The 23914-nt window shown below is 34.9% G+C and overlaps 1 protein-coding gene across 1 annotated transcript; it reads left to right on the top strand.

Moving 5' to 3' along the window:
- Nucleotides 1-1316: 1316 nt before the first annotated feature.
- Nucleotides 1317-22514, top strand: LOC123670713. The gene is made up of 12 exons (XM_045604245.1): nucleotides 1317-1699; nucleotides 6950-7423; nucleotides 9031-9299; nucleotides 9364-9527; nucleotides 11075-11257; nucleotides 15361-15647; nucleotides 16511-16546; nucleotides 17780-18018; nucleotides 18173-18392; nucleotides 19688-19953; nucleotides 20954-21117; nucleotides 22320-22514. Exons 1-12 carry the CDS (start codon nucleotides 1410-1412, stop codon nucleotides 22500-22502), a joined length of 2775 nt encoding a protein of 924 aa, XP_045460201.1. The 5' UTR covers nucleotides 1317-1409; the 3' UTR covers nucleotides 22503-22514.
- Nucleotides 22515-23914: the final 1400 nt, after the last annotated feature.

Genomic DNA, 23914 nt, shown 5'->3' with positions numbered 1-23914 from the left:
TTATATTTATATTCATTGTTATTTGTCATCTAGTTTATATTTCATATTTATTATTGTATAGCGACATCATTTTATGTATTTTTTATCTTTATTGCTACACCAATTGTATGATCCATGCCGTTGTTTATAAATTGGTTTTTGTTTTTAGCCTGATGAAGGAGCTAAATGCTCAGAAACGTTGCCATTGAATAAATTGTATACAACTGTTCCTTGTGACTGATATTCCTCACCATCGAATTAAATCTTCGGAACGATAATTTTATCTGAAAAAAATATAGAATATAGAGAGAATATTCTCAAGTCCTCATTTAGATTGGTTCCAAACTCTGAGAACCCTTGTATATACCTATAACGAGCGCTCAAAAGCTCCTGGCATCAAGTCAGTGATTCGTTCATTTGTTTTGTGATGCTTCTTGAATTTTTCATGGTTCTGATGGTTAAATTTCGCACGAAACTTAAAATTGTTATTTCATATAAACACCTAAAATCTCCACTACGGTTATGATGGTCACAAATATATTGAGTAATATTCTTTAGATATTATTCTTGAATTTTCTATGGTTCTGGATACACGATCAACATGAAATTCCAATGAGAGCTTGAAATATTTATTTTAAACCCAAATCTGAATTTTAATCAAGATCGTATCCGCAGTTTTTGAATTATTATGAAAACTAAATTCTGAACGGAACCCCTATTCGGATTTTGCCTATTAACGTAGTTAACCAGACATTCGGGTCCTAATATAGGTACCCAGAAAATTTCAAGTTAGCTCAAAACGTAGCTCTTTTCATTTGCTTATAGTTATCTTGTTATTCTTGAATTTTGAGAGGATTTCATGAAAAGTGAGTCGTTTAAGACCGTTCCTGACTCAAAATTTTAAAGTTATTGACATTTGAAGAAATTATTAGGAAGTCTTAAATCATCTAAAGACCAAAAAATTTGGCAATAAATCAAACAATACGTAAAAATACGGGGATTCACACAATCTTGGTATGAATAATATTTCTTAAACTTGAATCATATTTGAGTAGTTCCTCCAGTCCAAGATACCCAGAAACCACCACAAAACCTTCAATAACAATTACCAGAGACACCAAGTCAAGTACCAAATCCTCATCCAAACATCGAGACGAAAAACCGGATCTACAAGCATCCATGACTCACTCCATATACCTGCAATTGACCAGATAAGATCATACCAACCATCCACAAGGCGAAAATCAACAAACCAATTAACAATTCATGAGGTATTTCCAGTTCAAAGTCAACCTTAATGATACCAGCAACCTGAATAGGGAAAATGGAGGGAGAAGACAGTTCGAACTCACCAACAAAACACAATCGGGCGACATAAAAAGAAGACATCTGTTGGTGTCAAGTTCGTTCTTTCGACCTTCAATTGCATAATGTACTTTGGCGTATGTCTAGTCGCCTTTTTGGTGTGGAGTGTACCAAGTACTTGCGGTCAGAAAAATGGTACAAACAAAACGGGATTGTCTAGTAGAGCTGGGTTTGTACCCGATGGGTATGAGGAGGTTAGCACGAAGAAGACTGAGGGGTATGGAGCCATAGAGAAATGCGGGGAGGGTGCTTCTAGAGGGGTGGATTTGTGTGTACCTTACTACCAATGCGATAGTGACACCAGGATGATTTTGCAGACTGGTAGGACTGATGGTTTTGGTGTTATCGATATAAGGTTAGTTTCGAGTTTTCTGTATTTTGTTAAGTTGGATGAAAAATTGCCGGTTCGTGTTTTTATTGTGAATTTAGTGATGATTTTAGTATTCTATTGAGTTATGAAAAATCTTTCTTTGATGCACTCTCAGAAAATGACATTAACATTCAAATACCTACAAAATAAATATTTGATTGACTTAATTTAATAGATATTAAATAAAAGTTGATTTCCCCTATTTCATTATGTGAACAACAATTTTTTCGCTACCCAGTATCTTCTTGAGATTACTTACATATCGAATAACTATCCTACAAATTTCATATATTTAGGGGTAGGTACCTAGATGTTGAAAACAAAGCATTAAGGGTATTACACCAATAAATAATTTTTAGAAAATTATTAACAAATAAGTCTTTTTATGAATATCTGGTCGTTGAGCAATATTCTCATTTTAATATGTTTGTTTATTTCTTAAGCTTCTAAAGGCAGGTGAAAGCATAATTTTCATTTGAGGTATCCAAAACCAATTTAAACCTCAATAAATTAATTAAAAATTATGACAAAAAATATGATTAATCAGGATTCTTTAAATTTTCATGCAGTTATTGCCAAAATATATAGGTATATATAGGACAAATAGGGAGATCACTTCAACAAAGAATTAACGAATATCTGATGTGTTTTCTCAACAACATAAAAAAATAAACTTATTCCAACCACCTTTAACAACGACGACATCATTTTGACTACGATTTTGAAATTTTTCATATAGAAAATAAAAAATCCTTACCTGCCTAGAAGCCTCAGAAAGAAATGAACCAAAAAAAAAAATTGATTTAAAAAACTCACCAGTGTTGAACATTTCCTAAAAATTATTTATTGCTATTCAAAATTTGATCTGAAAAAGCTACTGTATAGCGAAACAATTGTTATTTGCATAATAAAATAGTGGAAATTAGAATAACATGTATTTGATACAAAATAACTGTAGGTTAGTGTTTCATACCTAAAAAAAACCAAAAAACGTCCCAAATTTCGCATTTATTACATAATTATTTAATTTGACAGCTGTTTTGTAAAGATTTTCATTTCAACTACAACAAATTAATGTTGTTTGTATGTCGATTATAAAAATTCATCATTCTGAAGAAAATTGGATTATAATTTACATGACGAGAATTACCTCTGTCAAATATTTTTATTCTTCCCAAAAAACATTCGCTAAAAAGCTCATTTTTTTCGATACATCACCTTCCCAGAAAATGTGAACTCAAACTTAAAAAAATTGACGTTTTTGCGAGAACATTGAGTGAATTGAGTAAATTTAACTGATTAGGTTAAAAAATACTCTAATCCTAAAAAAATTCACGAAAAGTTGTTACTTTAGAAAATTTAAGACGGCTGTAACTATGAAATGATGTTTCTAAGTTAATTCAGTCATTCAGTTATCATGTTCACATGATAACTAATATTGTCTCAAAATGATAGGCCAACAGAAATGTGTAGGCATTTGTATTTTCAAACAAAACATAAAGTCAAGGAAATAATGTAAAAGATAGAAAACTTAATGTAAATTTTCAACCTTGAGTCTATACTTTTTATGCTGATTCCTGAGTAATTAAAAAATAATAAAAATCACATATCAATAAGAAAAAATCTTACTTATGCCATCAAATCATCTTCAAAAATTTTGAAAGATTTAGAAAACAACCTAAAGGTATATTGAATTTGCACAACCTTTTTTTTTATAATCGTGTTTGAAGAAATTCCTATGATACCTATATGCATAATTGAAAATTATTTAAAAAGAACTTTAAGTGAATCTAACAATCAATTATTTTCAATTATAATAACTGGCCACACATAAAGGAAGTAATTGTGAATTTCCACAATAAAAATATCTCATTATCTTTTAACGTTTATAATCTGCACATGTACAATAACAACACATGTGAAACAAATTTCAATAAAATGAGTAATCAGTAATAAACAATGTTTATTACCGCCCCACAATCAGAATTCTAGTTACACACATATTCTTGAATATATAAAAATATTATAGATCAAGGTTTCCATTAATTCCATGGAAATAAGACAACTTGTTGGAAATGATAAAAAGTTGGTAACAAACAGCATATTTTATTAGTATCACCTGAAGGAGAAGGTTGATTTATTTTTATTGTAAAAATTTAATATTCATACTCTGTGATATGAATATCTACTTATTTTTTATTGTATAATTATTCACTCCATAGTCCATAGCAAATAAGCTAAAAATATTACTTTATTTAAATTTTGAATTTCGAACTTCATATTACCTACACTTATCATATTATTAACATCGAAATTTGCAGGTATCGTCTGCATTCATTAAAATCAGAAGCAATTCGTTTCAGAACATTAATAAAGCGCGGTTGCCAGCAAACAACGAAAAAATCGCAATTTTACAAGAAAAATTTCCTGACCCTGTTATTTCTCGAAGAGGTGATCTTAATTGGCCACTGAGATCTTGTGATTTAACTCCTTTAGACTATTTTCTTTGGGGTCCCCTAAAAGACCTCCCCTTCACAAGATATTCAATTTAAATTTGGTATAGATATTCCAGATTAGAGTTTTCATCATGTGATATGCTAATTTTGAATGCAAATGTACAGGGTAATATTTTTTCTGTTAGAGTGTTCGCTTCCTTCCACCAGAACTTTTTTTTAGTGAACCACTGGTAGTTTAGAAAATCGTGAAAAAAAACTGTGGTCCTGAACTACACTTTTTGGTTTCTAGTGAAACAATTCTTCAGTAATACGCTCTATTAGTGATGAAGTCACACACCGCCATTTTAGTTCTCCTGTCAGTGTTCGGAATCCAAACAAACACATTGTCATTCAAATTAGTATGTTGTCGTTGAAGAAATTGGCTTATTTTGATAAATAAGATTATTTGAGGAACGATTTTACTATTAATTGATAGACAGAAGGCACGAGATTAATGCCAGTAAGTTCGAACTTGAAGTTCAACTAATAAACACGGCTTTTTACAAAATCTGGGGAATGATACAGGAGTCAAACTTACTGGTATCAACCTCGTTCCTTCTGTCTATCAATTAATACTGAAATCGTTCCTCAAATACTCTTATTTATGAAAATAAGCCAATTTTTTCAACGACACCGTGCTAATTTGAATGACAATTTATTTGTTTGGATTCCGAACACTGACAGGAGGACCAAAAATGGCGGTGTGTGAAGCCACACTAATAGAGCGTATAGTCAGGAAAATTCAAATTATTATTTGATTCAGTGAGCTATGATGAATAAAATTAATTATAAGTTTTAGTACTTATTTAACTGTTCCTACAATTTAGGAACACCCTGCATAAAGGTAGAACAATCGAATAGGTAATCAAAAAATGCTATTATTCCGGGTAATTTTTGCTTCAAACTCCGCTATCTTTCTCACATTACAAGAAAAAAAAGTTTATATCAAACCTTGATGTTTTTTTGAAAACGTAGCATCATCGTAATTTTTTTGCTAGTTGATAAATCTCCCATAGCAGATGTGAAAATAATTCCGAGAAATCTGCAATACCTCTAAAACGTTCATATAAATCACTCCAATTTTGAATGACTGAGGACACTGTCCCGGAAATTTTCGCTACACTTTAAAATCACGACCTGTAGCATGTTTACAAGAAGGCATTACACATACCCATAACATATACACTGCGCAAAAAAATTAACGCATATTCTGAAAATCCCAATTTTAATGAAAGTTAACAATACATTGACTTCATAACTTATTTTTTATGTTCTCTCGGGAAGGTTTTGAACGAAACAGGACACATTAAATGGAAGAAAAATTCAGGATTTCACCGAATCTTATGTGAAAGAAGAGAAATAAAAAATTTTCATAATACTGGAATGCTGATAAGTGATTTAATACTTGATATTTCCACCCCTTGCGTTAATTACAGCTCAGCAACGACGGTTCATACTCAAAATGAGTGATCTTAAAATGTTCTGATCTAATCCTTCCCAGATTTCTCTGAGTTGGATTCCTAAGTCATTGAGAGTAGATGGATGATTTTCTGAACTTCTCAGCCTTCTATTGAGGTTGTCCCAAACCTGCTCAATCGGATTGAGATCTGGACTTCTTGCTGGCCATTCCATTCGAGAGACTTCAACCTCTTCAAGGTACTCCTGAACGATGCGCGCACGATGGGGTCTGGCATTATCGTCCATAAAAACGAAATTGTCACCAATGTATGGGGCAAATGGCACTACATGCTCTTCAAGAATGTTCTTTATATACCTATCAGCATTCATAGCTCCATTATCAACGGCCACTAGGTCTGTGCGAGCAGTCAAAGATATTCCACCCCATACCATAATCGATCCTCCCCCGAAACCAGTAGTATTCAGGAAATTGCACTGAGCATATCTTTCATGTGGACGTCTGTATACAAGGGAACGTCGATCACAATAGTAGAGACAGAATCTAGACTCATCTGTGAAAAGAACTCTTTCCCAATCAGCCTCTTCCCAATGGATATGCTCTCTCGCAAAATCCAAACGCGCCCTTCGATGGGCTGGGGTAAGAGCTGGGCCTCTTGCCGCGACACGAGGCCTTAAATCATATTCTCTGAGGCGATTTCTTATTGTCTGATTGCTAATTTGCACCCCATGAGTTTGCTCAAGCTGATTTTGAAGGAGGCGAGCGGTTGCAAACCGTTGTCTCAACGAAGAAACTCTCAAGTAACGTTCTTGATTTGGCAGTTGTTACCCGTGGTCTACCCTGTCCTGGTCTTCGGACATTCATACCTGTCTTTCTGAATCACTGCAACATTCTGGACACACTTGTATGGAACACTCCAAACCTTTCTGCAATTCTTGTGTATGTCCACCCTTCTTCTCGCAAAACTACCTCTTGGGCACATTCCTCTTGCGTCAAATTGCTTGTTTCGCGTTGCATAGCGATCGAGTGTAGAAAATCAAACGAAAGAAAACTATTGATCACTAGAATTGATCGAGAACAACTGATTTCAGAATGGAGCCAATACATTCAAAATCTGATAATCTCATCTTCTTTTATTCCTGCTGGGAAAAAACATCTGTATTGAAGAAAAACGTTGAAAGTGGATAACATATGCATGCATAATTCTGATAAAATAATTATCATTGAGAACACGTTCAGTTGTAGAATAAATTTGAGATTTCCATAATGTGCGTTAATTTTTTTCCGCAGTGTATAATATAATTCTTTCTCATTTCAACTCAGATTCGGTGAAGACAAACCTTGCGACCACTATCTGGACATCTGTTGCATAATACCACCAAACTGGTCTTCCTCAACTCCTCCAGATGTAGAACCACCACCACCAGAACCTACCAAAGCCAGACCAACTCTTGAACCCTATGGAGATACCACACCCAAGCCTACACCAGAAGTACCACCTTATTCCGAAAGACCAACACCAGTAGTACCACCTTATTCCGAAAGACCAACACCAGAACCACAACCAACACAACGCCCAAAACCAATGCCAAACTGGACGTGTGGTGTAAGAAATGACAACGGTGTAGACTTCAAGATCACCGGAAATAACAACCATGAGGCAGAATACGGGGAGTTCCCTTGGATGGTGGCTATAGTCAAGACCAACTACAATCCTCCCAACGATAACCTCTTGATTTGTGGTGGATCTTTGATATCGCCTAATGTTGTGCTGACAGCTGCCCATTGCGTCAACAAGTAAGTTTTCGTTAGTTTTAAAGGGTTTTCCAATAGTTTTAATGCCAACACTGCATATTATTATTTTTTTTTAGTATAAATTTTTAAGTATATTAAACATCAATAATTTACATGTAACGTCTAAGAAAAGTTACAAAATGATTATGTGAATTCTGTGTTCAGAAATTCCTCAACTGAATATAAAGTTTCAGAGATTAATAACTCCTTTATCCTCTTCTTGAGAGCTACAGGAGTCAAGTTCTTAATATCCTCTGGTGGGCGGTTGGGATCCCAGAAGTCTATACCCTGTTGAGTTCTTTTCTATTCTCTCTTCTATTTTTTGACATTCGACACCAAGAACATTGTGGATGGACAGCCTCAAGAACTTCTAAAGGGTGTTTTTTTTAGAGCTATAGAACCTTAAATTGCAATAAAACAACCATGGATTATTCGATTGACATGAATTTTATTTATCCGCAAGATAATCTTGTGGCATTACATTTTAAATATGATTTCTGGCATATGACCGCCACAGCTGGCTCGGATGTAGTCCAATCTGGACGTCCAATTTTCGATGACTTTTTCCAACATTTGTGGCCGTATATCGGCAATAACACGGCGAATGTTGTCTTCCAAATGGTCAAGGGTTTGTGGTTTATCCGCATAGACCAATGACTTTACATAGCCCCACAAAAGTAATCTAGCGGTGTTAAATCACAAGATCTTGGAGGCCAATTCACAGGTCCAAGACGTGAAATTAGGCGGTCGCCAAACGTGTCTTTCAATAAATCGATTGTGGCACGAGCTGTGTGACATGTTGCGCCGTCTTGTTGGAACCACAGCTCCTGGATATCATGGTTGTTCAATTCAGGAATGAAAAAGTTAGTAACCATGGCTCTATACCGATCACCATTGACTGTAACGTTCTGGCCATCATCGTTTTTGAAGAAGTACGGACCAATGATTCCACCAGCCCATAAAGCGCACCAAACAGTCAGTTTTTCTGGATGTAACGGTGTTTCGACATACACAAGAGGATTAGCTTCACTCTAAATGCGGTAGTTTTGTTTGTTGAGTAGCCATTCAACCAGAAGTGCGCTTCATGTCAAATGGACGTAGTGCGCGAACGTATTCAGCACAGAACCATTATTTTCGAAATAAAATTGCACTATTTTCAAGCATTGTTCAGGCGTGAGTCTATTCATGATGAATTGCCAAACCAAACTGAGAATAAATCACTTGACAGCTGTTAAATCGGTCGCCATCTTGAACAGTAATGCCAACTTAAAGTTATTTACCTCGAAAAAAAACACCCTTTGGTAGTTTAATTATAATTATTTACATTAATTTTCTGTTCAGGAATTCCTCAACTGAATATCAAGTTTTAGAGATGAATAACTCCTTTACCCTCTTCTTCAAAGCTTCTGCAGTCAAGTATCTTCTGGTAGCCGGTTATATAATTTGAGACCCCAGAAGTCTATACCCTGTTGAGTTCTCTTCTATTCTCTCTTCTATTTTTTGACATTCGACACTAAGAACATTGTGGATTAGATTACAGCCTCTACAACTTCTATAATGATAGTGCCCTGGATAAAAATCAATCAAACTTAATCTCTGAAATTCCTTAGAGTCAACATGCAAGATATGAAGGTACGTGTTGGTGAATGGGACACCCAAACCGAAAAAGAAAGACTTCCTTACCAAGAACGCAACATCCAAAGGGTGATTGTGCACGAACAATTCAAACCACAAGTCCTTTTCAACGATATAGCCTTGTTGGTCCTGGATCGTCCTTTGGAAGAAGCTGAGCATATAGGAACAATCTGCTTGCCTGACCAAGGTGTGGTTTACAACAGTAAGCAGTGTATTGCTACTGGTTGGGGGAAGGACAGATTTGGTAAGAAACACCAGATTAAAATAAAATCACTGATCACTTTCAACTTGCTTAATTTTCATTTTAGGCTATCAAGGTGTCTACCAAGCAATCTTGAAGAAAATCCAGCTTCCAACAGTACCTAATAATGAATGTCAAGACAGATTGAGGAGGACTAGATTGGGAAAATATTTCGTTTTGGACAAGAGCTTCATGTGTGCAGGTGGACTCAAAGAACAAGACACATGCACTGTAAGTATTTCACGAAGAGAAAACTTTTTTGGGAATAATATAAAGGCGTAAAATTCGATACTTTATTGTAAAAAACTGGTTATACATTTATAATTCAAAGTATTGTCCCACGTTGAAAAAACTGGTCATCTTTTGAAGCGATCCACGAATCGATCCAATTTATTACTTCTTCATAAGACCGGAAGTACCGGTCAGTCAGGACGTGTGCCATTGATCGAAACAAGAGATAATCCGAGGGAGCAACGTCTGAAGAATAAGTAGGGTGGGGTAGGACTTCCCATTTCAACGTTTTCAAGTATGTCTTCACTACTTTCGCAACATGGGGTCGAGCATAGCCATGCTGTTAAATCACTTTATCATGTCTTTCGTTGTATTGCAGCCGTTTGTCTTTCTCTGCTCGGTTTAAACGCATTAATTGCGTTCGTTAACGATCGCGTGTGATTGTTTCAGTCAGTGTTAACAACTCATAATACACTACGCCGATCTGGTCCAACCAAATACTGAGCATGACCTTGGAACCGTGAATATTCGGTTTGCCTGTCGACGTGGAAGCATGGCCGGGATATCGCTATGATTTTCTGCGCTTGGGATTATCGTAATGAACCCATTTTCGTCTTCAGTCACCATGCGATGCAGAACCCCTTCCGTCTTTTGCCTTGCAAGCAGCTGTTCACAAGCAAACAAACGCCGTTCAACATCTCTCGGCTTCAACTCGTACGGCACCTAATTTCCTTGTTTCTGAATCATTCCCATGACTTTCAAACGTTTTAAAATGGCAAGTTATGTCACTCTCAATGATCCTGCCAATTCTTGTTGCGTTTGACACGACTCTTGACCAAGTATTGCCTCCAATTATGCATCTTCGAAAACTTTCTCTCTTCCGCTGGTCTTCGACGTCAAAATCACCGTTCTTGAAGCGTAGAAACCACTCTTGGAACGTTTGTTCAGAAATAGTGGCCTCACCATAGATATTTGAGAGAATTCGTTGAGCCTCAGTCGCAAATTTCTTCATATTAAAGCAGAAAATCAAAACCTCCAGCAAATGACGAGAATTTGGCTCGTTGATATATTTAATCAAGAATAACTTTATGATGCAGTCACAAATCGACTAATATTTCGATGGAGTTATGTTTACAAATACCTAAGCTCTATTTATTTCGACTACCACTTACTGCTACACCAATCTATTGCAAAACGGTAGAAGCAAAGTTGTACACCTAATAATTTAATCAAGTCAGAGGCTAGAACATCTTGGTTTTGGATACATGTTACACCACAGCTAACTTCCACATTTCAAAGGTCTCTTGAAGAAAGTCGAGTAACAGATAATAAAGTTGAAATTGATTTGCAAAAGTTGTTGACAATGAAGTTTATTCAAAACTATATAGTTTAAAAACTACATCGTTCAAATGATACAGCAATACAATACAAAATTAACTCTTCGTAAAGTTTTGAATGACAATGCTGTCTAATAGGTCATCATGAAAAACTTCATTAGGCTTCTTCTTGTGATTGATTTTACTCCTATCTCATTCTTCTTTTTCTAGGGAGACGGTGGAAGCCCTCTGGTATGCCCTGATCCAAATCAACCTCACAGGTACAGCCAGGTTGGCATAGTAGCTTGGGGCATTGGATGTGGAGACGAAATACCGGGTGTTTACACCAACGTGGCAGGTTTAAGAAGCTGGATAGACGACAAATTGAGGTCTTTGCAGGGCGGAAGCTACCTCTGATGACATGGATTTAAATCGCTATTGAAGAATCGCTGTGATAGACAAAGTGCTATGAGATATGTGGAGTATATATATCATTGCTGTTTTCAGCTTGACTAACTGATATGTTGTACTTTTGTATATTTATTTTTTTGTAAGAGATTGAATGTTTTATGAACCTTTGTTTGGAATTATTTCAAAACCTAGCCTGTGAATGACTAGAAACGTCTCATTTATGGGTTTATTGCGCCCTCGAAGACCACAGAACTGTATATAGGTATACAAACTTAAATATATTCATCGTTTTGAAGACTCTATCGAACACACTTAATAGAAATTGGGTCAAAAGACTCAAAAGTGTCTAAGTTGAAGAACACACAAGATCACTTTTCATTCGAAATAATAGTCAAAATAGTAGTTTAATTGTTAAATAATTAAGTAAATCAATCAAGTTATTATTGTTCCTTGAATTAATCATTTTCTTATTGTTGTCATTGTACACATTAAGAAAGATTGCTGTTATTCCCGAATTCCTTAACATTTGACCTGTAATGTGATTAATTTCAAACTGAATTGATATTTCTTATCGATTAATACTTTTGTATAATGGAGTGTTCTAAGTTTGAGAGTTCAGGTTAACGTGATATTTTTTACACTGGATGTTTATTTCTCTACTGTAAGTATAAGTTTACTTTGTTAGTGTTATTATGTGTGAAAATGAAATAAAATCCATTATTTCGTTTTTAAAATACACTCTCTTCAAAAAATATACTTATTCTCCTTTTATCGAAACAATTTTAAACGCATCTTTAAAAACTTTCTCATGCATTTTAAAGATGGGTGTCTTAATATCTGAATTTTGATTTTGGAAAAATAATATTATTTGTTTATCCCACATAAGATCTAAGTAGTAAGTAGCCTAGTAAGAACTTCAATAATTGATTTCAAGGAACAGAATGAAGTTTGACAGGTAGGATATTAGTTGCCGATCATAACGGGTGTTTTTTTTCGAGGTATATAACTTTAAGTTGGCATTACTGTTCGAGATGGCGACCGATTTAACAGCTGTCAAGTGATTTATTCTCAGTTTGGTTTGGCAATTCATCGTGAATAAACTCAAGTCTGAACAATGCTTGCAAATAGTGCAATTTTATTTCGAAAATAATGTTTCTGTGCCTAATACGTATCGCGCACTACGTCCATTTTATTTTGTTTAGCGATGAAGCGCAATTCTGGTTGAATAGCTACGTCAACAAACAAAACTGCCGCATTTGGAGTGAAGCTAATCGTCAAGTGTACGTCGAAACACCATTACATCCAGAAAAACTGACTGGTGCGCTTTATGGGCTGGTGGAATTATTGGTCCGTACTTCTTCAAAAACGATGATCGCCAGAACGTTACAGTCAATGGTGATCGGTATAGAGCCATAATTTCTAACTTTTTAATTCCTGAATTGAACAACCATGATGTCCAGGAGCTGTGGTTCGAACAAGACGGCGCAACATGTCACACAACTCGTGCCACAATCGATTTATTGAAAGACACGTTTGGTGACCGCCTAATTCCACGTTCTGGACCTGTGAATTGGCCTCCAAGATCTTTTGATTTAACACCGCTAGACTACTTTCTTTGGGGCTGTGTAAAGTCATTGGTCTATGCGGATAGGCCACAAACCCTTGACAATATTCGCCTTGTTATTGCCTATATACGGCCACAAATGTTGGAAAAAGTCATCGAAAATTGGACGTCCAGATTGGACTACATCCGAGCCAGCCGTGGCGGTCATATGGCAGAAATCATATTTAAAATGTAATGCCACAATATTATCTTGCGGATAAATAAAATTCATGTCAATCGAATAATTCATCGTTGTTTTATTGCAATTTAAAGTTCTATAGCTCTAAAGAAAACACCCTTGAGTTGCGTATCATAGAACTGGGTAGGATTACAGTTAACCCAGAAAAGTCATTCTGATTTCGAGAAGAAAGTTGAAAATTGTATTATCGATATGAAATTCTGGAATTTTGGAAATAAAAAGTCGAATGTATGAGAATTAAATAAGTTAAATAGGTACCACCGGAAAATAAGTAGATATGTTCACAAAGGCAAATGTAATTGTATTGATTACCTACAATTTCTTCATATTTTTTAAATCAAACGATATTCAAAGTATCTGTTATTTCTCATTTGTTTGAGTGGTCAAATTTATTTTTGATCAGTGTATATTCCAAGCGAAATTCCAACCAGTTTTCTGTGTAACTAAAACCAGTTGCCTGCCGTTCACGAAACTTTTGATATTATGTTTACATTATGCAAAAAAAGCACGCATATTTTCAAGAAACCTTCCTTTTAATATGGGATTACCAACTGGTTTCATATTGATTTTTTTCTATTTGGATTTTTCATCTGCATTGCGGTTGATGACTTCTTGAATGGGGACCAAAGTATCTTCTTGTTGAAATGAATTTCCAGATCACTCGGGATTAACAGGAATATCTTTATTTATATTTTCACACTAAGAGAATGCTTTATTTCGAGTCGAACCGTTCGAGTGATATTATCTATAGATATGTATAAGAAAACTTATTGAATTTTATTCTTGTTTTATTTGTAAATAGTGTGTGCATAGAGGGTATGTCAATAGCTTATTCTTTGGAAAATCTGTCATTGCAGACAAACTATCAGTATTTTAGTATAAATTCTGGATGGAATATAGATTCACAAGTCTTATTCAAAGGTGTTATTTGAAGAAAAATCTGCTGTTCATCATAAATTGTAGAAAAAATGAATATATTCTGCATGAACTGTCGAATAGTTACAATAAAATAACAAATTTTCCATGGATCTTGTTTATAATTTTCAAAATGGCATGTAGTGAACTTATAATAACAATTATCTTGAGGAAATGAAGAAGTATATCAAAAGAATGAATGACTGCTTCCATAAAATATATCATTATACAGGGTGTTTTCTATCGCTATCTACGGTATGAATGTTCAGAGGCTGATTTGTTAGGTCCTTTTAAAAAAGATTTCATATGTCTGCAATTGATTCGTTTCTGAGATTCTTGTAGTTAAACAAATGGTATTTATAAAATTTCATAATTTTTTTTGCTTTGATCTATTTAAGAATATTGGTTTATTGTTGAAATTGAACGTCGTCTACAATAATATACTCCAATTCCAGTATATATGTATACATATATCAGTAATTTGTACAAAGTACAAATACCATAATTTGACCCCCCCTTTAACTTTGTTACTAGAAGAGGTACAGAAAAATGTTTTCTACAAAAGTTTCACGAAATCGACAAGTGTTTTTCAAAATAATTTCACAAAACGAAATATATACAGAGTGGGCAACATATTGATAACAACTTCATTTTTTCAAATGGAACACTCTGTATATTGTTCTATATTTGACTAGCTCTTTTTCCCCTGATTTCGAATATATAACATATGTTTGGCCTATCTTTCTTATTCTGAGTAATTTGAAATATTTTCGCTTTATGTGAAGAATAAGTGAAAAACGTATGTCATATCGTTGCCAACGAGATAACTCAAAAAAGGACATTTTGAGTTATCGCAGTCTTCCACTCGAAAACTGATTACTTAGCTTGCCAGGTGGTTCTTAAAATTTGAAACTCTGTGGTACTCAGAATAAGAGAGATAGGCCAAACATATGTTATATATTTGAAATTAGGAGAAAAAGAGCTAGTCAAATATATAAAAATATACAGGGTGTTCCATTTGAAAAAATGAAGTTGCAATCAATATGTTGCTCACTGGGTATATATTTCATTTTGTGAAATCATTTTAAAAAACACTAGTCGATTTCGTGAAACTTTTGTAGAAAACATTTTTTTGTACCTCTTTTATTAACAAAGTTAAATGGGGGGTCAAATTATAGTGAAAAACCCGACATATAAAGTTACTAAAATCTTTATTTTTTTTTCATTCACAAAATATTTACTTTCTTCCATCTAGATTATTGTTTATTGATATTATGTGAAATCTCATAAAAATCGGTGATTTGCAAGAAGAAATATCTCTAATTTCGTTTTAAACTTAACAACCACGTAGTGTTGTTCCCTCTTAAAGTTTTTTTTCTTTTTTAGTGAACCATGAAGACGCCCCTCATTTTCCTGTCATTTCTATTTGTCGTTAGAGTTAGATGTCAAGTCAAGCCCAACAGCAGCGTGGTCCAAGCAGTCAACAACATCTTCAATACCACCTATTACGAAGAAGTAACTCAGCAACCCCTCAGGGGATTCGGTGCCTTACCAAAATGCGGAGAGAACGACAGACAAGGAAAAGATGTATGTGTTCCATACTACAATTGTGATCCAAACACCAAGACAGTCATTCAAACAGGTGTTTTCGATGGTTTCAACAGCATCGATATCAGGTGAGGTAACAGTATTAACAATAATCAGAGACACCGACCCATGGGTTAGGTTTAACCCCACTTTGAAAAAGCAAAATCTTTCAATTTTTCATAAAAACTTTTTTTAATTGTTATTTACAATTTTTTTTATTTTTTCTAATCAATGGGGGTCATGTCCCCAATATCACCCCCCTCGATACGCTTATGGCAATTGGCAACTGATGTAGAATGGAATTGCCATAGATTCGAACTGTGTAAGATGCATAGAAACTATGCATCTATGAACAGAACAATTATCGCCCTCCACCTTCGGTGTCGGGCTCTTTCTCCAAAAATGAAAATGACCGAATGCAGTTTTTCAAAGAAAATACGCTGGAATGCGAAATTATCCGGTCATTTTGATGCACAAGTGTAATTCGGGGGAATATTTCCCGAATAAACTGTTACATCACTTGTCAAACTGATGTAGAATGGAATTGCCATAGATTCGAACTGTGTAAGATGCATAGAAACTATGCATCTATGAACAGAACAATTATCGCAGTGCTGTTTCGCTTCCTACAATGCAATTATCGCTGTAATTTTCGATAATTGTTCTCCATATACATAGAATTTTTGAAAGGAGGGAAATATTCCCTGTAATTTTCCATAATTGCATTCCATTCACATAGAATTTTTGACAGGAACGAAATATTCCAACTAAATCTACCTGAAATATAATTATTTTGATGTAAAATCAGAGCATCTTGATGGATATTGTCTTTGACCTTAGGACAATGTAAAGCACTATCATTTCGCTTCTCCAAAATGCCCTACCTATATGAATTGAATATTAAATAACATACTGACTAGACTTTATAATCAATAAAAAAACTTAATTTCAGAAATAAAACTTTGAGACCATCAATTTTAAGTGGAAAGTACGTATTTTAATTATTAGAGATGGTGGTGGTCTTCACCTTCAAAGTCAAATGAAAGTGCTCTATTGAAATTTATTCTTAAAATTAGAAGTTTATCTTATTTACGTTGCAAGTGCATTCATTTGAATTGAATTGATGTAACATACATATTTATCTTCTTCTTTTCTTCTTCTTAACTTTCTTTTCATGTCTACCTCTATAATTTCTTTATCACAGAAATGCTGATGAATTTTACTCAAAGGTTCATTATTTATATAATTGGTGAAAACAATATACTACATATTATTGAATACCTCTACTAAATCCTAAAATCAAAATTCATGATGATTTTTTGAATTAAATCTCTAATTTCAACATTTGATACAGTATAGGAGAAACAATTTCGAATGAAAATCAAGAAGGTAAATTAATGAAAATAAATCTGAAACTTAGACCTAAGAACACATTTTGATGTTCAGTTGGTGGAAGAGTTGACTGAGACTGAGAAAGTGATGAACCTTGTTAAATTTGCAGTCATTTCAGAATATGTAGTACCATTAACTGTAAATACACTGCCCAAAAAAATTAACGCACAATATGGAAATCTCGAAGAGCATGTAGTGCCATTTGCCCCATACATTGCTGAAAATTTCATTTTTATGGACGATAATGCCAGACCCCATCGTGCGCGCATCGTTCAGGAGTACCTTGAAGAGGTTGAAGTCTCTCGAATGGAATGACCAGCAAGAAGTCCAGATCTCAATCCGATTGAGCAGCATTGGGAGAACCTCAATAGAAGGCTGAGAAGTTCAGAAAATCATCCAGCTACTCTTAATGACTTAGGAATCCAACTCAGAGAAATCTGGAAAGGATTAGATCAGAACATTTTAAGATCACTCATTTTGAGTATGAACCGTCGTTGCCGAGCTGTAATTAACGCAAGGGATAAAAATACCAAGTATTAAATCACTTATTAGCATTCCAGTATTTTGAAAATTGTTTATTTCTCTTCTTTCACATGAGATTCGGTGAAATCCTGAATTTTTCTTCCATTTAATGTGTCTTGTTTCGTTCAAAACCTTCCCGAGAGAACATAAAAAATAAGTTATAAAGTCAATTAAAGTCATTAAAATTGAGATTTTCAGAATGTGCGTTAATTTTTCGAATTTCTTTAAAAAATTCCATTTGACAATTAGTGAACTAACCAATTAATACGGTAAATGAAATATATTCCATTTAAAATTCTCCAAACAGATACGAAGATGGGGAAAACCAATGTGTCCACTATCTCGATGTTTGTTGCCAAATACCACAAGATAACAGTTCTTTTATTACGTCAACAACACAAAGAAGCAGTTCAATCCCTCAATCCGCCTCTGAAGGAGCATTTACTTCGAGACCAACATCCAATACCGAAAGAACCACAAGACCCACTACAACATCAACCACAAGAAGACCAACACAAACCGATAATAGACCAAATGGATTTGAAGGTAAATAAATCAAACAGAATAGGAATACATTTCCATTAGAAAAGTCTCTTGGCAACTGCCGTCTATACTCACGTTGTTATTTGTTGTTAAAAAAAATTAAAATCATAATGCTGTCCATTTTCTAAGACTACCATGTTTTCTGAATTTTTGACAGATGACAGCTGGTCGGAGTGTGGTATTAGAAATGTCAACGGTATAGACTTCACACTACAGGGTAACTTATACAACATAGCTCAGTATGGAGAGTTCCCATGGCAGGTGGCCCTTCTGAAGACCAATTACAGTGAGGCCATCCATGGTAAAACGCAGTGTATTTGTGGAGGTTCTTTGATTCGACCAAATGTTGTTCTGACAGCTGCCCATTGTTTATCAGTGTAAGTTTCGAGAAAAAATATGAAAAACCTACAATAATTGCTTTTAGTTACTGATAATGACATCATTGTAGACTCAGCGTTATGTAAATGCAAGTTGAATTCTTTGCATAAGAATGAACTAATGTTAATTGTTTCTATCTTAACGACAAACCACAAGAAATGATAATTTCTTGAAAAAAATTAAATTAATTGATAATAATTAAAAATTATTTCATCACTACTATATGAATAATTACTACACTGTCTGCACTGGAAGGCTCAGAAGTGATTGTAACGGGTGTTTTTTTTTCGAGGTATATAACTTTAAGTTGGCATTACTGTTCAAGATGGAGACCGATTGAACAGCTGTCAAGTGATTTATTTTCAGTTTGGTTTGGTAATTCATCATGAATAGACTCACGCCTGAACAACGCTTGCAAATAGTGCAATTTCATTTCGAAAGTAATGGTTCTGTGCGAAATACGTATCGCGCACTATGTCCATTTTATTTTGTTTAGCGATGAAGCGCACTTCTGGTTGAATGGCTACGTCTACAAACAAAACTGCCGCATTTGGAGTGAAGCTAATCCTCAAGTGTATGTCGAAACACCGTTACTTCCAGAAAAACTGGCTGTTTGGTGCGCTTTATGGGATGGTGGAATCATTGGTCCGCACTTCTTCAAAAACGATGATGGCCAGAACTTTACAATGGTGATCGGTATAGAGCCATGATTACTAACTTTTTCATTCCTGAATTGAACAACCATGATGTCCAGGAGCTGTGGTTCCAACAAGACGGCGCAACATGTCACACAGCTCGTGCCACAATCGATTTATTGAAAAACACGTTTGGTGACCGTCTAATTTCACGTTTTGGATCTGTGAATTGGCCTCCAAGATCTTGTGATTTAACACCGCTAAACTACTTTCTGTGGGACTATGTAAAGTCATTGGTCTATGCGGATAAGCCACAAACCCTTGACCATTTGGAAGACAACATTCGCCGTGTTATTGCCGATATACGGCCACAAATGTTGGAAAAAGTCATCGAAAATTGGACGTCCAGATTGGACTACATCCGAGTCAGCCGTGGCGGTCATATTCCAGAAATCATATTCAACATGTGATGCCACAAGATTATCTTGCGGATCAATAAAATTCATGTCAATCGAATAATCCATCGTTGTTTTATTGCAATTTAAAGTTCTATAGCTCTAAAAAAACGCCCTTTACAATCCCATCATAGATCATATTTTCCTACCTTCGATTCAATAGGCAGGATCGTCCACTATATCAAATCTTTTTGGTAATTCTAGATATAAAGTCCCAAAGATTACAGTAAGAGCAGGAGAATGGGACACCCAAACTACCAAGGAGAGGATACCTTACCAGGAACGTTTGGCAATTAGGACCATTCAACACGAGAGATACGGAGATGGTGCAATAAACGACATAGGTCTGGTAGTGTTGGACAGGCCTTTCACCAAAGTGCAGAGCATTGGCCTGGTGTGCTTGCCCAAAGCAAACCAGGAGGTAGATAAGCAACACTGTTTCGCTAGTGGCTGGGGAAAAGACAACTTCGGTAAGATGGACTTTTATTAAATTTTCAACAAAAAAGCAGTATAAAGAACATGTGAAAGTTCTCAAACTGAAATTTACAAAATTCTTATTGGAATTGATATTCACACATTGTCAAAAATCTTGTCAAGTATTTATTTATCAAGTGCTTGAATCATATCAAGCTACTTAATTTTTAGCAGTTTTATAGTGTAGTTTCACATCAGTAAAAAAATGATGAAATGAGAAGAAACCTTGCAAAAAACACATCAATTTATCAAACTTATTGTATAAAAGAACCGAAAATATCAACTTTTTTTAAATAAAAACATGAATTGAATAACTATAAATCATAACAAAATAAAAAATAATAAAAAAATGAAGTTTCTTAATATTGAGAAACCTCCAGGCTTTCTTTGATTTCTTATTTTTCCATCCAGGATCTAAGACACATGAGGTATCTTATAGATTTATGGCCTAACCTATTGCGGGTTTTTGTTACTGTAAGAGCAGTTCTGGAAAATTGTCTTTCAACAGGAACTGACGATACTGGCGTTGATAAAAAAATCCTTGGCAATTTTGGCCAAGTTTGGAAAGATATTTTTTAAAGTACCAAAATCTACCAATATATTTCATAGAAATATGAGAAACCTACTAATAAAGTCACACTGGCGAATGCTTCAGTCTCTCGGCGCTCGAGGAATCCCCTTATTTAGTCTAAGCGCGCACGAGATTGCAGAAATATATGCCTTGCGACGCGTGCATATCAAGCTCAAGTAATATCAAGTAGCCTGATATCAAGTCAAGCAATAAATATCTAACGTCAAGTCAAGCTCAAGTGTGTAATTTTTCACGAGCTTGATTTTCAAGTGAAGTAGTTGGTTAAAATGTCAAGTTACTTGGCTTGATGAATTCCTACTCCCGAGCACACATACAGACAGTTAGGGTCTCAACCTATAAATATTTAACTTCAATACATCCTTTCAATGACTGTTATCAACTATGTTTCTTAATTCCTTCCTCAGGTAGACAAGGAGCTTACTCGGTGATACTGAAAAAAATCGAACTACCCATAGTAGCCAACGACAGATGTCAGAATTTGCTGCGTAAAACACGTCTAGGGCCATTGTTCAAACTTCACTCATCTTTTACCTGTGCTGGAGGGGAAGCTGGTAGAGATACATGCACCGTGAGTACCACCATAGCTCGTTATTTTTTTTTTTTTGCACCATCCAGCTTTCTGGATTGCTTACGGTATCTGTTGACTGTAGCCAAAGCGGTATTTCCTGTTTACTAGTTGCTAGACTAATGGTGGATTTATGCACCAGTCCTAAGAACTAATGGTGGATTTATGCACCAGTCATAAGAACTAAGACTAAACCTAAGAACTGAGAACTAAAAATTGAACGCTTACAAATCAATGAGAGCGTTCATGCACGTTTCCTAAGAACTAATGGTGAATTTATGCACCAGTCCTAAGAACTAAGACTAAACCTAAGAACTGAGAACTAAGAATTGAACGCTAACAAATCAATGAGAGCGTTTATGCACGTTTCCTAAGAACTAAGAACTAATGGTGAATTTATGCACCAGTCCTAAGAACTAAGACTAAACCTAAGAACTGAGAACTAAGAATTGAACGCTAACAAATCAATGAGGGCGTTTACGCACGTTTCCTAAGAACTAAGAACTAACACTAGCAGGCCAACTGTTAACTAAGAAGTAAAATATAGAAGTGCGCTGCGCCGCATAGAATTTCAATATTAACGAGTACCAGTTTCTATCATTTTATGTTCTTCATTCGTGTTTATCGATGAATAGTATCAGGTATATTTGAAAAAATTAAATTTAATTTTCTCACAATAAATATCCATGTCAAGTTAGCGTTCAATTCTTAGGTCTTAGGTTTAGTCTTAGTTCTTAGGACTGGTGCATAAATTCACCATTAGTTCTTAGTTCTTAGGAAACGTGCATAAACGCTCTCATTGATTTGTTAGCGTTCAATTTTTAGTTCTCAGTTCTTAGGTTTAGTCTTAGTTCTTAGGACTGGTGCATAAATCCTCCATTAGTTCTTAGGAAACGTGCATAAACGCCCTCATTGATTTGTTAGCGTTCAATTCTTAGGTCTTAGTTCTTAGGTTTAGTCTTAGTTCTTAGCACTGGTGCATAAATCCACCATTGGTTTAGTTCATAGTTCTTAGTCCTTAGTTCTTAGGTACCATAAATACGTCGGTAAGTGACTTTACCGACGATTAAATGACTTACCTTACGAAGTCCGGAGATCAAATTTTAAGAACAAAAAACATTTCAACGTAAATTTTTAGGAGTAAAGTATCAAAACGTTTTGTTGTTAAAAAAAATATTGAGATATTATTTTTTTTATTTTTTTAGGGTGATGGAGGTAGTCCTTTGGTCTGCCCAGACCAAGAAAACCCAACACGATATGTACAATCCGGTATTGTATCTTGGGGAGTTGGTTGTGGACAACAAAATGTTCCAGGAGTGTACACAGATGTTGCAAAGATGAGGAGCTGGATTGATAGAAAACTAAGAGAAATTGAAGAGAGAAATTGAAAATTGTATTATTTGGAGTTGAAAATAAATTATGTTGATTGAATACAACTTGAATCTGATTATTCGTTCTGTCAAATGCCCCAAAACATATTGCTACAGCTACAATATTGTTAATACAAAACTTGTACGTTCAGGATACCCCAATCAGGGCGTGATTTTTATAAGTTGCACATTGAATTTACTCTGCCTAGATGGCACCACTGATTTTTATTCTTGAAAAAATTCAAATAGGAGAATTTGAAAAATTTTACTCAGAGGGTTTATGGCCAAATCTACTTCAAAATTTGATATAATGAGCAAATCCCGATACTTAACACCAATTTGCAATCAGGTAATTCCTAAGAGAACTGTGAACCGAGATATCAGGAGTTTTGTGGGATTTTGTGAAAAAAAAATTGGCTTCCGAGCGTCTTCAAAATATTATATAAAGAAGAATTTACCATTCTGAACACTAACTTACCATCGGTTTCTTCCTAACTCATCTCAAGTCTGAAATATTAGGAAATTTGTAGAAACACTGTGCTTTAAACGTGTAGAAAATTTTTTCTGATGGAAAGCGATGCCTTATTCGGAATCTACATCCTCGAAACCCTTTAAATACACTGTAAAAAGTCCGAATTTTATAGGTCGATTTTTTTGGAAAAAACCAAGACTATAACCTTGGATATTTTTCCGACAAAAACAGTTTTGGTTTCTGATCGACTTCAAAATTGGATGTGATGGAGTATTTCATATGCTGAACCCCTATTTGCAATCAGTTCTTCCCTAAAAGATTCAAAAACCGAGATATTTCGAATTTTGTGGAATTAATTTTGGTTCGAAAATGTTGTCGGATCATCTTCAAAATTTGATATCTTGGAGGATTTTCTATGGTGAAAACGAACCCGCAGTCAGTTTCATCCTAACACAGCTCAAAACTGAGTTAAATTCCCAATTTCTCAGGAAAATTGCACTTTTAATTTGTAGAAACGCTTTCCTGCTTCGAATCGTAGCCTAATTCGGCATCAACGATCTGAAAACCCCTCAAATAACGCTAAATTATGAACAAAGCTTAATACAGAACTGCTGACACTCGAATTATGCCAGTTTTTCGAAAAAATAATCAAAGATTTGAATCAGTGGGGAATTTGAATATAAGCCATCTATCCGCATTTTACTAAACTAATTTTTCTGGTGGCGCAACTCTTATAGAATCCTGTGATGTGTAACTTCCCACCATCACCGGGTTCGAGCTACTTTTCCTAGATGGCACCACTGATTTTTATTCTTGAAAAATTTCAAATAATAGAATTAGGAAAATTTTACTAAGAGAGTTTATGACCAGATCTACTTCAAAATTTGATATTATGAACAAATCCCGATACTTTACACCAATTTGCAATCAGGTTATTCCTAAGAGAACTGTGAACCGA

Source organism: Harmonia axyridis, chromosome 1 (genome assembly GCF_914767665.1).
Source record: "Harmonia axyridis chromosome 1, icHarAxyr1.1, whole genome shotgun sequence".
Taxonomy (NCBI): Eukaryota; Metazoa; Arthropoda; class Insecta; order Coleoptera; family Coccinellidae; genus Harmonia; species Harmonia axyridis.
Note: the sequence above shows the minus strand (reverse complement) of the source record. Positions and strands in the feature narration are given on the sequence as shown.

Bases quoted from the DNA above. Each gene is read 5' to 3' on its own strand.
- LOC123670713 (XM_045604245.1), top strand. From the start codon at position 1,410: ATGTACTTTGGCGTATGTCTAGTCGCCTTTTTGGTGTGGAGTGTACCA. The intron at 16,547-17,779 runs GTACGTATTTTA...TTCTCCAAACAG, and splicing joins CCATCAATTTTAAGTGGAAA to ATACGAAGATGGGGAAAACC. The intron at 21,118-22,319 runs GTGAGTACCACC...TTATTTTTTTAG, and splicing joins CTGGTAGAGATACATGCACC to GGTGATGGAGGTAGTCCTTT.